Source organism: Tiliqua scincoides, chromosome 3, assembly GCF_035046505.1.
Source record: "Tiliqua scincoides isolate rTilSci1 chromosome 3, rTilSci1.hap2, whole genome shotgun sequence".
In the NCBI taxonomy this organism is placed as follows: domain Eukaryota; kingdom Metazoa; phylum Chordata; class Lepidosauria; order Squamata; family Scincidae; genus Tiliqua; species Tiliqua scincoides.
Genome location: NC_089823.1, coordinates 129,841,770 through 129,858,864, shown reverse-complemented (window position 1 = coordinate 129,858,864; position 17,095 = coordinate 129,841,770). Strand labels below are relative to the sequence as shown.

The 17,095-nt window shown below is 40.4% G+C and overlaps 1 protein-coding gene across 1 annotated transcript in view; it reads left to right on the top strand.

Moving 5' to 3' along the window:
- ZFYVE28 (zinc finger FYVE-type containing 28) overlaps positions 1-17,095 on the top strand; it is a 42,965-nt gene that overhangs the window by 15,766 nt on the left and 10,104 nt on the right. Inside the window, exons 5-11 of the mRNA XM_066620644.1 lie at positions 366-455; positions 1,881-1,970; positions 5,869-5,970; positions 7,014-8,348; positions 10,825-10,979; positions 12,267-12,383; positions 14,731-14,835. Coding sequence (XP_066476741.1) covers positions 366-455; positions 1,881-1,970; positions 5,869-5,970; positions 7,014-8,348; positions 10,825-10,979; positions 12,267-12,383; positions 14,731-14,835 — 1,994 coding nt within the window. The remainder of the gene's footprint in view (positions 1-365; positions 456-1,880; positions 1,971-5,868; positions 5,971-7,013; positions 8,349-10,824; positions 10,980-12,266; positions 12,384-14,730; positions 14,836-17,095) is intronic.

Below are 17,095 nucleotides of genomic sequence, written 5' to 3'. Positions count from 1 at the left end.
CCTGGATTCTGCAATATTAGCAGTACATATTAGTAGGACATATTTAGGGTCCATTCAGGCATAAAGTAACTTGCAGCATAACTGACTTAGGGCCAAATCCTATCCAATTTTCCAGTGCAGGTGCAGCCATGCCAGTTGGTCATGGAGTCAATGCAATGGGTCATCGAGGCCTCCTCCAGATAAGGAGACATTTGTTTCCTTTCCTCAAGGCTACATTGCGGCCTCATCGGCACTGGAAAGCTGGATAGGATTGGGCCCATAGATTGTTGATCACTACACTACAGTGGCTGTATGAGATGACTAGGTTAAGTTCGATAAAATTGCCAGGAGATGTAAAAGAACATTAATGTTTTTGTCCTTCATAGTTATGTGTCAGCTATGGTACCTGTAAAGTCACCAAAGGAATATTACGTACAGCAAGAAGTAATTGTGCTATTCTGTGAAACAGTAGAGAGGTAAGCAACCTTCAAAAACCATGTACAGTATATTGTGCTTTGATTACTCTTTCAAATAACTGCAGATAACATTTCCTGAAGAGTTAACATTTTAACTATATAATCAATTAGTAATATATTTACTGTATTTATATTAAATAGTTATATATATATATTCTTCACTAAGAATATAGGAGTGAGTTTAATAAGGTGTCTATAGTTCAAAATTCAAGAGTGAGAATATACAGAGGGGCCCCCATATCTGTGGATCTCTATCTACATATTCAATTATCTGTGGATTGTGTTTGGACCCCCCAGTACTCGGACCCCCACTCCTTCCGGAGGCAAGGGGAGCTCTGCGTCTGTCCCCGGCGTCTGCGGAGATCAGACCAAGTTCTGAAGGTAAAAAAATGCAACTTCCAGTTTCACGGAGAAACCAGAAGTGACGTTTGTAATGCCTTATAAAGCTTTAAAAACATCATTTCTGGTTTCTCTGTGAAACTGGAAGTTGCTTTTTTTACCTTCAGAGCTCCATGTGAGCTCAGCAGATGTCCTCTGCCTCTGCTGAGCTCAGAAGTCCCTCCAGAGGCGAGGGGTGAAGAACTGGGACCACAGGAATGGGTGTTTGCCTGTATGCACGGTTTCAGCTATTCGTGGGGGGTTCAGAATGGACACCTGTATTCCTTCCTAAATTGGTTGATCTATTTATAGAGCCCGTTGGCATTGTAATTGAGATTTTCTGAGTAACTTATTGTCATTGCCCTGAGTTTGAGCATCAACTAAGACCCAGACTGGAACATGAGAAACTTTTAAGATCCAGGCCCTCAGTTACCAATGTGCAGACCTGACACATGGTTCCTCTTGAGCCAGATTTCAGATTTGGGCAAGCTGAGTGACAGAGGGGTTGGTTCAGAACGTGAAGTGATCCTATTACCTGGAGCTAGGGTCTATCTTTTAAAGGATGTTGATAGCTACATAAGGAGAGGTGGGATTTCCCTTATGTGGACCACAGCAACAGAGTAATTTTTTCTCTTTCAGCAAATTCCAGAGCCCCATCACAGCTATCCATAGGTGATAGGAAGCAATAGTGAGAATCAGGAGGAAATTTACCTTCTTGAGCCAATCAGGCATTAGAGTTGGGGAAATGCAACACTTTTGTATACCCTAACATCACATAGTGAGAGAGAAAAGATTACAAGGTAGGAAAGAGGGTGTCTGTGAGAAGTTTATTTGGAGGTATGTTGATTTCTAATGCACTTCATTCAGTGTTTTGAGGCTGGATTTTACTTTGAACATGGCTGACAATTAATGCTTGTGTCCTAATAGGACTATCTGCCTTGGTGTCACATATGTACATTTTACTAGACCAACATTGTATATTGTTTATGAAGAGAACAATTAATGGAAGCATTTTGTTTAAACAGTTTAATATTCTGTTCTGCCTAGAGCTTTAAAGCTTGGATATCTTACACAAGATATGATTGATGACTATGAACCAGCATTAATGTTTACTATTCCAAGATTAGCCATTGTGTGGTGAGTATTCATTTTTAAAAAGTGTTCTGTTTATTCCACATCATAACTTTTTTTTGCTTCAAAATCACGTTGTTTCATACTGTACTTCTTAGGTTGCTCACATTTTATTGACTTTGAATCCAAGGGTAGCTCTTAGATATTACTCAGTACTATGGCCATTGTTCTCCTCCTGCCCCGTAATGTCGAGTAAAGAAATGCATTACATGACATCACGTTTTCCTGACCTACTTTACATAATTGACTGCAGAAAAATGCAGAGTTTTCCATCATATTTCATTACTACATGTTACAGAAGGAAAGAGGAGGATTAGGCATTGGTGGTGGACTAGCAGCCACATGCCTTTTGGACATTGTGATGTGATCTGCTTGCTCAGAGCCCATGTTTTAGGCATTCCACAAGCATGAAATGGTGTGGATTATAGGAGCTGTGATGATCATCAGCTGTTTTATGTTCTTTGGAAAGAACACGGAACATGGAAAGTATAGACTGTAACATTTTTACAAATTTTTGACATGATTTTTATCTTTACAAACCTTTGGGCAAACTGGCATCATCTTTCATCTTCACTTCTCCCATACCTCTTTTAATCTATTCATTTTATTTATTTCTATCACTTAGAGTTTGTTTTTGTTCTTGACAACAGAGAGAAATCACAACTAAAAAGTTAAAACAGCAGTGCTCAAACCTTTTAGCTCCACGAGCCACTTCATCCTCCCTGGCAGGTTGTGGCACACTGCTCCATCTCACAAGGCCACCAAGGCCTCTTCCACTGCTCATTGTTTCCCAAATGTTTTGGCACCGCATCCCACCTTCTCTACCATAGTGGGTCTTGACACACCTCATGGTGCCAGAGTGCTTTCAGGGAGGCTCCGGAGGCCTCTCCCTGCCCTGCAGAAGCATCTGAAAATCATTTCCGATAAAACCAGAAGTTTGTGTTCAAAAACCGGAAGAGATTTTTGAATGCTGCTGAGGGCCATTCGGAGGCCCATGGAGGCCAGTAGAGTGGGTTGCCGGCCCAGCGCAACCTGGGAGAGGCCTCTGGCACCTCCCAATAAGGGATTCCAGCCATCATGTCACCTGCCTCCTTCCAGAATAGCTCCAATTTAGAGCTAAACAGGTGCAAGGAGAGCAGGAGGCCCAGCTTGCAACCCGCTGCACATGGGTTCATGACCCACCAGTGAGTCGTGACCCACACTTTGGGAAAATCTAATCTACACGGACTTAGAAACTATAGACAAGAATCCTACCTGGAGATACCAAGAAGAAGATGTCTCCAAGCAGATGCTCTGCCACTGAGTATAGCCCATTCTTGGATGCACATATCCAATCCCCTGAAAGCAAATGAAAGAGAACCAGAAAAACAAATCCACCCCTAATCTTAATTATGTTGGAGTGGTTTCTACACAGTTCATACAATGCCATTTACAGCAACTTTGGAAAATAAACCCACGAAAGCTACCAGCCTGCAAAATGTTTGCTAGCTTGCTTGTCCACAAATACTTATGTTCAAAAATGGGTGACATGATTTGTAAGACTCAGACTTGAGTCACCAAATAGGTGTTTCCTAGACTTGAGACACACGTGTTTTGAAACCTGAAGTGACTCAGGACTTGGGGAGTTTTTCTTAGGGACAAGTGTAGACTTGGGAGTGGGTGAGTTTGTTACTGAGGTTTGTAAGGAACTGATAGGCACTTTCTGCACTGCTGTGCTCACTTGAAGAAAAGTAGAACTTTTGTTTGAATGAGAACTCCAACACACACACACCACCAGCAGCTCCATTTTTTTCTGCGGAGCTGCACCTGACTTGTTTATCAAAATGCATCTGACTCAAGTTAAAGAGAGTTTCAAAAAGGCACTTGCTGAGTCGCAAAGGTTGCCCATTAAGATTCAAGCACAAATTGAGTCAAAGGGGGCGGGGACTCAGAATTTGACTCAAGTCTCACCACGTTGAATCAGGACATTCCTGCTTATGTTAATAATTTGTGGCACATTAGCATAAAGAAGAAACTTATAAATGTAAAAGCTCAAAGATTTCCTAACTTCAGTTCCTTAAAAAATGCAATTGTGAAGCAGCTATTTTGGAATAGCAGCATTTTTTTTTAAACCTCTAGATTTGTGTTGCTGGTATCCTTCTGTCAGTATATACGAAATGACTGTCCTTGCATCTTTTTGTTTTTACTCTTTTTTTAAACAAGGAAAAATAGGCATTTCATTTTCCTGTTACAGCTAATACTAAGACAAGATTAAGTATTCATTTAAAAAATGCCTTTGAATATATTTGGCATGTTTGTTCCTCACATTGAGAAATTGGTACGTATGTTCTCTCTCTCTCTCTCTCTCTCACACACACACACACACACACACACACACACACACACACACACACACACACACACACAAACTTGCGCATATTCCACAAACAGGGAATTCTCAGAGCAGCAATTAAACATTGACGTGTTTCATTTTAGAAATTTAGTGCTGTAAGGAGCAAAAGAGCTCTTTACAATATCTGCTTTACAGAATAAAAAAAGAACAGGTCCTGTGCCCCTAAGGAGCTTGAAGCTTAAAATTTGGCATAAGGGAGAGATGAAAGGGACAAGTAGGGATGTAGCCCCAGCTGTTAGGCAAGGATAGATGGGAATTGAAATCTGTGGGGCCTAAATGGGACTAACCGCTTCTTAAAGAGTACCATGAATGTGATTCTTCCTTCTGCAGCTACTTCTCTATCCAGATAGAGCAGCAGGATAGTAAAGAAAAATTTGCTACTTTGGCACCCATTTTATTTCATCTGTTTTACCTAGTAGCCAACTTAAAATCTTGAGCACTTTCCTGCCTATATGAAGTCACTCAGAAATTTCTGCCAATACCTTTTCTTAATTTCCTCCCTTCCACTGTATAGCAGTCCTATAAGAGATGTTCCCCCTCCCCAGAGAAGGAGTTTTGTAAAAATTCATACTTGGGCTACGAAGATCCTTGCAAAACATGAAAGTTTGTTTGTTTCATCTTTCAATGTCTTTTTCATTTCTATATGTTTATTTTTGTTTTCTGTAGCTTAATCTGTTCACCATCTACATTTACCTGACATATTTTAGGTCATATTAGTTTAATTTAGAGCAGGGGTGCCCAAACCCCGGCCCTTGGGCCACATGCAGCCCTTGAGACCTCCCAATGCGGCCCTCAGGGAGCCCCCAGTCTCCAATGAGCCTCTGGCCCTCCGGAGATTTGTTGGAGCCCGCACTGGCCCGATGCAACTACTCTCAGCGTGAGGGCAACTGTTTGACCTCTCGCGTGAGCTGTGGGATGAGGGCTCGCTCCACTGCTTGCTGTTTCATGTCTGTGATGCAGCAGAGGCAGCAAAAGAAAGGCCAGCCTTGCTTTGTGCAAGGCCTTTTATAGGCCTTGAGCTACTGCAAGACCTTCATTCATTCATATAAGTTTGTCTTTAATATATTCATTTATGTAAACTTATGCAAATTTATTCAAATTTTAAATGTAAATTAATTCTTTTTTTTCCCTGGCCCTGACACAGTGTCAGAGAGATGATGTGGCCCTCCAGCCAAAAACTTTGGACACCCCTGATCTAGAGTAAGGGATTCAGACCCATATTTGCTCACAGGAAGAGCTATTCCACCCTGTAAGATGTCTTGATTGCATCCAAGTGGTAGTTCTTTAGGCACTCTGGTGTTTGGTATAGACCACCATAACTTTTGACAGAATACATTTGTTTGTCTTAAAGGTGTCACAGGATTTTTCCATAGGTTTGCTGTAACAGCTACCCCTAAGGAATCAAGGAGAATAGTTAACTTGAAGTTTTAAGTTGGTTGACTAGTTTTTTGTTCTTTATAGTTTAAATATAATTAATATAAGCAAGCTTGATTTTGACATCTTGAATTGCAGTGGGCTTATTGTTTACTCAGAAGGACCTTTGAATCTTGACCACAAGCAAGAAGAGATGTCTGAACTTTTCAGACCCTTTCACACTTTACTAAGGAAAATAAGGCAAGTAATTCAGAAATAATACTTAGTGTTTATAACATGCTTTTCGGGAAAATATACATCCTAAGGCAGATAATTATTGTTGAACTTAGCTCAGAACACAATATTTTTCAGTGGAGATGATATGTATATTCAACGACATTGATGAGATACTGTGTGATATGCATGCATGGGAGTGTTGCTGTGGAACACTGGTTTAGAGCATTAGAATCGGGTGTGGGAAACTCAGGTTTATGTTGTTGCTAGAACCCACAGAGTGGCCTTGGGCTAAGCACCATCTCTTAGTAAGGCTAACTTACTTCACGGGTTGTGGCATGGTCAGAACACTGGTTTGGCTCTTAGTGAGAAGAGCTGATTACAACTGTATGAACTAGCCCCCAGCATGATGTACTGATTAGGGCAGTGGTTCCTAAACTTTTGACTGTCACAACCCACCTCATGCTACTTGGTGGATTGCGACCTGATGCTCAACACAAATCTGTGTTGTGCCAGGCCCACAACCCACTCCATTGGCCTCCATGTGTCCCAGGGTACCTTGTGAAAGTGACCAGAAGTCACAGAAGTAAACTGGAAGTCACTTCTGGTCACTTTCAGTTGCTTCTGAAAAGACAGTCTGCTGCCCACAGAGGCTGTGGGTTGCTGACCCAGTACAACCTGGAAGTGGCCTTTGGGAGCTCCCAGAAATGCTTTTCTTTACAGCACTGAGCATTGGGCTGTGACCCACCACACATTAGGTTGCAGCTCACCAGTAGATCACAACCCTCAGTCTGGGAAATGTTGAATTAGGGCATTCCAAACTTTTATACTGGATATTGTGACCATTATTCTTAATTGACTTGCAGTACATTAACAGAGAAAAATTTGCAATCTATTCTCCTCAGCATAAATGTATGAAAACTATTACATATGTTTAAAATGTAGTTAAAATACTTTTGTGTAATACTGAGTCCATTTTTGTACTATGCTATAGGATTACAAAATATGGGTTTTGCATTGTTTTCTACTGCATACTGCAAAATAATACTGTATTGTTTTCTAATTTGTAGGGATCTACTACAGACTTTAACTGATGAGGAGCTATATACTCTGGAGTGCAACCTCTGTATATCTCAGGATTTTGATTTCCCTGCCAGAGCAGGTCCTGAAGTGCCATCTGTCATTATACCAAACTTAATTGCAGCTTTACCCTCTGAAAACTTCTCTGACAAGTCTGAAAACTCAGAAGCTGAGCTTGCTTGCTCCATGCAGTATGATGAACAGGAACTGGAACAACTTAATAGAATGGTTCACAGAGCAGGGAATGAGATGTCCTCTCTACTCTCACCACCAAGTGCCTGCAAGTCCCCAGCATGCAGACCTGGTATGACAAATGTACTGAATAGAAATGCCTCTCCGAATAGGGTTCTTAACAACTCATCCAACGAAGAGGAGAGTGTGTTTTTTATTGATGATTTAGATGAAGCGACAGAAGGTCTTGTTCGGACGAATTCATCCAGTGACACAGTCAGTGATTCTTGTTATATGTCAAAGCAGAGCACACCATATACTGGGCACCTGGTATACGAGAATGGTCACCAAAGAGAACAGCACTTACTCTTAAAAGACACTGTAGAGTCTGATATCAGCAATAACAACAATATTGAAGACAGCAAGCAGGTGGCTGATACCTCACTTCAGAACTCTTGCAGTTGTTTTGAAGGTCCTGATTCACATGTGTACCTTAGTGTCTGGGATGTATATTCTCATGATGCAGAAGCAGCAGAAATGATTGCCCATAGAACTGGTGGGATGAAGCTATCCGCAACTGTTATATTTAACCCCAAATCTCCCTCTTGTTCAGAATCTCAAACATCAAAAGTGACTAAAAGCTGTACGCTTGCGGATTCACATTATGTGGCCAACGAAGATGGAGAGTTGCATGAGCGCAGTATGGCCGCCACAAATTGTTTGGTTAATTCCTGTGTCTGTTGTGGGAGTTGTGATAACAGCAGAGAAGAAAACCGAGGTTTAACTACTAATGGTTTTCCAGAAAAAATTATAAATTCATCTTCCAGGTTACTGAAAGTGAAAGAAAACAATAATCTAGATAAAATGGAATGTACAGTCTCTGGACAGGAGATATTACAAACTGAACCTTATATTTTGCTAGCTGAAAGGGACTCTAGCAGAGATGAACTAGCTCTCCCCAGTTCCTCTAAGTGTTTAGCACACACCTCAGGCTCTCAGGGGGGAGCCAAGAAAGGATCAAAAGTAAACAAAGAAATCTCAGGACAACAAAAGAAGTGTGAAAAAGAACACCCCAATGAAAAGGCATCTGAGATTAGTGAGAAAAAGATTGGAAGAATTGCAAATGAAGACAGGAAATCTGGCTCAAACCCACAGTAAGAACCTTCTGCTATAAATTTTACTAACTGGGTTGGCATGCAAAATAATAGATCACAATGACACTGTGCCATCATAGGTTTCACTCAAGTGTTTCATGGTAGCAAAACGACATGGAGGTCTACATCCCCTAGATCTATGGGTTGTACATCTATATAAACAAAAGAATTTTTGCATGATCTCTATATTGAGCAGTGGGTCTTTTTTCCATATAAGTACATGATCTACTATCATAGCAAATAGTCTCTTGAAGGACAAATAACATCTGTAAGACAATTTTCAATGGGAAAATTCATGGGAGGGAGGGTTAACAGACATGCCCAGAGCGTGTTAAAGTTACAATCTTGTTTGGGCCCACCTGCAGCTGCTCATGTTTTTGGAAAAAATAATTTTTTTCTTAAAAAAAAAATATATATATATATATATATATTGGGGAAAAAATTTTTTCCAAATCAATTGTTTTTTACTTGGAGCAGTGGTGTAGCTCAGGCGGTGCAGGGGGTAGCAATTGTACCAGGCAAAGGCAACAAGCTTTGGGGGGGCAACAAGTTGAGCTTGTCACTAGTGGCCAAAACTGTGAAAACAATGGTATGTACAGATAATATCATCATATTATATATCACTGAAAAGATAATTTAATACAGAATGCAATGAATCAAACCGCATTGGAATATTTGTAGTCTATGAAAAGTTATGGCCAATTAACTAGAACAGGAGTCTCATCAAACATCTGGCAGTGTTGAGGGCTGGAAAAAAAATATAAAATTTAAATAAATACATTAGAGATGGAACTTAGATGAATGAATAAATGGGCTTAAATGTCCAAGATTTCTCCAAACACCAACAAAGCCCAAAGCACACACTTAAACAGACCCCCATTCCCCCATCCCACAAGCACAACTCTGGTTGTGTTTGGTCAACTGGGCCAGAGGCTCTCAAGGAATCAGAGGCTGGCCGCAGGCCAGATGGAGCCTGACCGTGGGCCACATCTGGCCCCTGGGCCAGGGTTTGGAGACCCCTGAATTAGAAGATGAAAACACAACTGCCTTATGGAACAAAGAATGGATTTTCTTAACTCAAAACTGACCTATGAGACTGATTGTTCTGAGAGCCAATGAGATGTTGTTATGATACAGAGTGGAACCAATAAGGTGTTAATATGAGTCAGCTCTCATTTCCATGTATCATAATACAGTTATCCATGCTAACTGGGTAGAGGCACTTTTCCAAGTGGTGCTCCTCTTATATTTAGCAGGGGGAGAATAACTGTCCCTCTTCATCCCAACGTAGTGTCTTTAACCAATAAGGGGCACACTCTTATTTATTTACTTAATTAATTAAATTTGATTTTGTTGCAGGGGGGGTTACGAAATCTTCTTTGACCCCAGGTAGCAGATAGATGCCTTAGCTATACCACTGGCTGGTGGGGAGGCGACAGATCAAGTGGGTAGTGAGCTGCAGGGGGGAGGAGGCAGGTTTTCTCCTGATTTTCATTTTTTAAAAAGCCCAGGCATGACATCACTTCTGGTGCATCTTTTTGAGCTTTGCACCGGGCTACATGATCATTAACTATGCCACCAACCTAGAGGGCTCTATTTGGTAGATTTTAAATAGTACTCATGATATAAAATTGTGTGTTGTACCCAGTGGATCTCAAGAAAGGCTTACAAGAGCCCTAAGGCAATACAGTTTTATAAAATGAACCACTGGGGAATTAACAATATGGACATCACAACTCTAAACCCATTTGGTAGGAAGTAAATTCACTGAAAGCAAAAGGACTTATTTCCAAGTAAATGTACATAGGGTTGCAGTCAAAACCATCCAGATTTAAGAAGAGCTGAACAAAGTCGGGGAGATTACAAAAGGTAATGCCTAGACAAAATACATTAAAGTAGCTGTTAGCACAAAATATATGCTAAAGGCAATCTTGTGTGAGCTCCTGCTAACAAGCAGAGCTTGCCAATCTGTTCCTTGTAGTTAGTTTTACAGAATTTTGTTTGCTTAAAAAATTCAGTTTAAACTGTTAGTCTTCACTGTTTGTTTTAGAAATGTGGACACCAGTAATGATGCACAATACAACTATTAGGAATTGGTCCTAATAAATGTAGTATCCTTTGAGAAATCATCTTGAATTTAATCTGAGCATTGGATGATATTGTTGCCAAATCAAATTCTTTCTATTTCTCAATAAAGAAATAGATGACATCCTTGTAAGAGGATGCAGTAATTATGTAAGAGTATTATCATATTTTTAAAAAGCATTTTTCCCCTGCATTGATAACTTTTCATCATACTTTTCACAAAGAACTACTTAATATGGAGAGTTCAGCTAGTGGAGATAAAAATATTTATAACTATTTGTTACTGTACCACAGAATTCTCAAGCAATAAAGTGTTTCAACTGCCTGAAAGTCAATGAAAGCAAAGGTAAAGATTTAATGTGACTTTATTCCTTCCTGTACACTTTTGCAGCAGCTTAATGACAAACTCCTGTTCATCTGAAGAAATTGATCGGGAAGAAATCCAGGTAGCCTTACAGACAGCTAAAATTACTACAAGAGAAAAAATCAGATCTCGATTTCACAGCAGCAATGACCTTATTCACCGGCTGTTTGTCTGCATCTCAGGTGTGCCACTTTCCTTTATCTTGATTGCTTTTGTTGATAATATTTTGTCTGTAAATGTATAACTCTTGTGTTTTCGTCAAAACCATATTGTGGAATTGGTTTTGGAAGACTATTTATAATCAGTGTAGGAATAGACTATGGAAGATTTGAGTTCAGTTCAAATATAGTGTTCTTGATTCTCTAAAACGTAGCTTAGAGGATTGGGAACATGCCACAAGTTTATACATTCTCTTCTTTCCCTCCCTTCTATGCTTGCGAACACCAGTTCTGTCCCTCCCTTCATTGTTTGAGCAAACTGTCATTGGCTGTTACATCAAAGCCATAGTTTGAAAGGCTTTCAGTCCCCAACTTCGAGGCAAACTATGGTTTGTGCAGACCGTATTTTTTGCACTTCAGATGTAACGGCAAACTATAATTTGGACAGACAAAGAAGGAAATTAGTGGTACTTCCAATAGGTGGACCATGCTAAATAGTTTGTACTAAATAGTACAAACGTTGAGAAACACTGTTCTAGCACAATCATCTAGTACCATTTTCTTCTAGTAAAAGAATACATTCCCTTTTCAGAATGGTTAATGGATAACAATCTATGCCTCGGAAATAGCCCAGAAATAGCCTCACACATTTAGCACTGGGACCCACTTTTTAAAATGAGAATCTGTCAGAACCCACTGGAAGTGATGTCAGGACCGGAAGTGACATCATCAAGCAGGAAAATTTTTAACAATCCTAGACTGCAATCCTACCCACACTTACCCAGGAGTAAGTTCCATTGACTCTCATTGTTAAAAGAATATACATAGTAGCTTGTTCAAAGTACAGGTCTGTAACATTTCCTCAAATGCAGTCACATCCCATGGTAGCATCAAGTCTAATATATTAAAAATAAAATATTGAAATGAAGGGGGACATACCTGAAATTGGCTCGCAACCCACCTAGTGGGTCCCGACCCACAGTTTGAGAAACACTGGCCTAAACATTTCAACATAATATTAATGAATGAGAATGATTAGGATGCTCTTTGTGTAGAAGCATTTTGGAAAACTTTAAAAATGCTTTGCAATACTTTGCAAAATATTGTAGGGGCATATATTTTCTGCATAATTTCCTAAACAATTCAGATTAGTAAAATGGTACTGATTTTACTAAACTGACAGGTGGTATTGTTCCCTTCAATTAAAAAAAAATGCAATGGATTTCAACAGCCATTGTAGTGTTTCTGAAACAATATTTTTAAAGGGTAAACCATTTAATTGTATGTTTAATAATTCCCACAACCTCTTAGGTGTTGCTGACCAGCTGCAGACAAACTATGCCTGTGACTTACGAAGTATTTTGAAGACCTTATTTGAAGTTATGGCCACCAAACCTGACACAGAGGATAAGAAAATGCAAAAGAAAGGTGAACAGAATAAAAGTTCTATATTTTTGGTTGCCATTCATTCTTTTATTGTGCACAGTTCTGCAAATTATTGACAGACCTCTGTTTGAAATATGCATGAGTGATCTGTATTTCTTCTTTTGAGCTATTTTGCTATCAGTCAGTAGAAAGGTCGGTTGCTTGCTGGGAAGAGTCTATTACAATTTTTAAAAATCCAACACTAGACTTTCATTCCATTACTTGGGAGAAAATAATAAAATTGTTCATCTTAATTGGCCAGCTTGTGGTGTGTTTATGCAATAGTTCGTCTAGCATCTCAGGGGCATCATGAGTGTTTGTGTCACCCAGTGTGAAAGGCCCATAGCCCTATGATGAACCTTCTTCCATGCAGTGGGTTTGACAACACCCCGTGCAGTGGGTGTGGTGATATACCATTGCCCTGCCCCACTGGTTTGTTGGCCATAATTTTTGATAAAATAGATATATTTTAACATGGTTTCTTTAATTGCATTCTGCATTAAATTATGCATTAATTTATTAGAAAATGCCAAAAATTTTTAAAATCTTGGTGAGTAGTGGTGTCACGACACCTGTGCACATCATCCAGTGGAGCCCGCATCCCCCTAGCGGGCTCCACTCCTAAATTAAGCCCACTCCTGAATGGTACATAGTACAGTAAAAATCACTGAATGGGGACAGTGTGATGTTGTCTTTCAAGCATGAATTCCTTGTGTGTATATTCCTGTTGGCAACCTTCAGTCTCGAAAGACTATGGTATCGCGCTCTGAATGGTGGTTCTGGAACAGTGTCTAGTGTGGCTGAAAAGGCCGATTCGGGAGTGACAATCCCTTCCACACTGGGAGCAAGTGCAGACTGTCCCTGGTCTGTCTCCCTGGCTATGGGCCTTCCTTCTTTGCCTCTTTGCCTCAGACTGTTGGCCAAGTGTCTCTTCAAACTGGGAAAGGCCATGCTGCACAGCCTGCCTCCAAGCGGGCCGCTCAGAGGCCAGGGTTTCCCACCTGTTGAGGTCCACTCCTAAGGCCTTCAGATCCCTCTTGCAGATGTCCTTGTATCTCAGCTGTGGTCTACCTGTAGGGCACTTTCCTTGCACGAGTTCACCATAGAGGAGATCCTTTGGGATCCGGCCATCATCCATTCTCACAACATGACCGAGCCAACGCAGGCGTCTCTGTTTCAGCAGTGCATACATGCTAGGGATTCCAGCTCGTTCCAGGACTGTGTTGTTTGGAACTTTGTCCTGCCAGGTGATGCCGAGGATGCATCGGAGGCAGCGCATGTGCAAAGCGTTCAGTTTCCTCTCCTGTTGTGTATATTAGGAATATTATTATTCCTAAAAGCTCAGTGTGTTTACAATGCATGCCATGATTTTTACAAATAGACCCCATGTTGTTGGTAAGAGAGTCGGACCCATCTCTGCCATGGTCTCTATATGTATGATCTCGCATGCGTAATTGTCTCTTTCAACTTTGGTTCCCCATCTGTGGCAGATGCTAAACTCAAAAGCAGTATTCATCCTGAGAGTTTTCTTGAGAAACTACAAAAAGCCATGAAGGCTTGAAATGTTGGCTATAAAATCTGAGAATTCTAGTAGTTGGTAGATGTACAGAAGGACATTGTTCACCCTTCAGTGACAGACCTGGGGTGGGGTGGGAGGGCAAAAGTCCCATGCTCGCCATGTGCTCACCCCACTGCCACCACCCCACCTGCCCATTGGAACCATTCTGCAAACAGGCAAAGCCCCACATGGTGCTTGGCAGCACATGAAAAGCCTTCTGAGGCTATTTGCACAATCTTCAGCAATACTTTCAGTTTTGTCAGGAAACCAGAAGTATTGTTTAAAACGGCACAAGAAGCTTCAGGAGGCTTTTGAAGCTGGGCTCTGTGCCATGCAAGGCTTCATGAGCCTCAGTGTGTATTCCATGGGGGTGGCGTAATGCAAGAGGGCAGCATGTCGCAGACCTGCAACCTGGGGCGCAATGGAGGCATGTCTGCTACTTCATTCTCCCTTTATGTAGGATAGGTTTATTTAGGGTTGTAAAAGTTACTATAAATTAAAATCAAGTGAAACCTTATATTTAAAAAATTCAAAAAAGAATGTTTGATGGAACTTCTAGGGAATATTTTTCTTGTGGTTTTGTGCAAGATTAATGAAGATACTGTAACCATGTCCTTTTTTATCTTAACTACTACATAAGTAATGTCCCACCAAGTACTTAGTATGACTCTCTGGTTCTGTAGAGATACTTTTATAGTTATTAATACCATAAAGCACTCTAATGCACTATAGGCTATAAAAGTAATGTGAAAATGTTAATAAAAGTGTAAAAGTTTTTATTGCAATTTTCAGTCAATCCCCGTTTAAGGAATGCAGCTCTAGAAGACTGTGCATTATGTCAGGAAACCATGTCATCTTCAGAACTTGCAGGAAAAGCCAGGGATGGGGATTTTGAAGGTACCTAACAATGATAAAACTAATGAATATATTATGTGTTGTACAAAAGCCATTGATTAAAATTAATTTTAGAAATGTAAAATATCCAAGATGGTTTTGGTATGTATTGAAAGCAGGCTTTTATGTTGGAGGATGGACGGACACACACACACACCCCTCTCTCTTTATTACAACCAAACAAATAACAAGGCCATGAGCTTGTGAGGAACTAGTGAGGGTACATAACTTTCAAAGTAACTCTTCCTACATTCTGTCTTTTATAAACTGCAGGCTTTTGGATTCCAGATTCCCAATATGTAATATACAGGTCCAGCCTATTTATATACAGATTTTATATACACGGATTTGACTCAACACGAATGGCCCCTGCAAATGAGATAGAATGTGCTGATCCCTAAGGGGAAAAATGCATCCCTTTAAAATCAGTTTTAAAAACTGAACAGTCCTTAAACAACAGCCTCCTTAATGAGAGGGGGGGCCAGCAGGATAACAGTCCATCAATCCTTCTCTCTCCTTCCGAGGTGAGCACCACCACTGCTCTCTCCTTCCGAGGCGAGCGCGATTGCCCCACTCTCACTTTCCCTGATCCGAGGAGCCCTGCACACGCTCACGCCCAGCTCCCTGCAGCCAGGGATGGCTGCTGCAGGGACTAGACAGTGCACCCCAGTCCCTGCAGCCCGGTCAAAAGGGAATGTGGAGCGATCACGCACCACTTCCGGTTTAGCGGAGAGGGGCACAATCGCTCCGCTGTCACCTTCCCTGATCCGGGGAACCCTGCCAAAGGTCGCGCAGGGCTCCCTGCACCCCCAGGGGGTTCCAGGGGGCTTGGGCAAGTGCACCAAGCCCCTGTAGCTCCCCTGAGTGGCGCAATCCTGGGGATCGCTCCGCTGCCTCCCCCTCGCCCCTGCAAAGACTTACTGTGGGATTCAAACCCCCTGTGAGTTTGAAAACCGCAGCTGTAAAGGTTAAAGCCAAACAGCTTCAACTCTTCCTTTTTATCTCCCTATAATCACCACCACTGCTCCATCTACCTTGCTGTCTCACTCTCCAGAGAACAAGAGGTTCTGGGTGTACTTCGTCCCCTCTTGGCACCATCTTGATAAGACTACATCTTGATAAGACTACTTCTAGGAACCAGCACAATTTCAAAAGGTGTTTTTATCAGGTGCAGGAAAGAGCAGACAGTGTCACTATGGGTTGTGTTGGCACAAGAAGAGGAGAGAAAATAAAGCTGACAGTGATGTGAGATGGAAGGCAGAGTTCTTTGGTGCCAAATATCAGCTTGGTTGGATAGATGGTTTCAATGTTATGAAAGCTAAACCTTGATAAGGGCTTATAATGATGGAATACTGTTTTTGCACCTTACCTTAAAAATAGAAGAGGCACTCAAATGTCTCTACAAGTATTGTCCAGGATAATATGTGGTCACTAGTTTATAAATCTGCCATTCTACTCTCCTGCAGCATGCCCAAGCAGTTTCTCTTTTTTTATATATATATATATAATGCTTTATTTATTTATTACAGATACAGGTAAGGAAAATTGGATCGACTTAGGGCTAGGACTACATAGGTTACACACGAGGATGGTGGCCATCGATTACAACAAACAGTAATCCAAATGAAATTAATAATCAGTACAAAAATTATCATATTCTTTAACCCAACTGGTTAATACTTTAACACTCCATATTTTTCCTCTAACCTTATCTATCCCATCATAAAAAAAAACACTTCAAACTTTTACTTATACACTCTTCTTACCACTAAACTAGTCTCTAAAATAAAATCTTTCTTATCTGATTCTTAATTTCTAATATGACATCTAAAAAAGAAGTCTCCGATTACCATGGTATTACCTCCTTCAATATCTCTTATAGCATGTTATACATCATTTTCCATAACTATCTAATCAAAAAAGGCTTCAAATTTTTACTTATAGACTCTTCTTACCACTAAACTAACCTCTAAAATACAATCTCTTATCTGATTCTTAATTTCTAATATCACATCTAAAAACAAATATCTCCAATTACAATAATATTATACTTCGCTTATCCACCACATATTTATTAACCCAAAATACAGGTTTAATATTTTCTCCAAAATAAATTGACATCTATAATTTATTTTATTTACCTTCTTTTTTATAAAATAACCCTTTTATTTGTCTTAATACCACTATATTTTACACAATACTTATATTCCAAAATTGCAGTTCCATCTAATTTATTTCATATATTTACCACTTTAATTTTCAC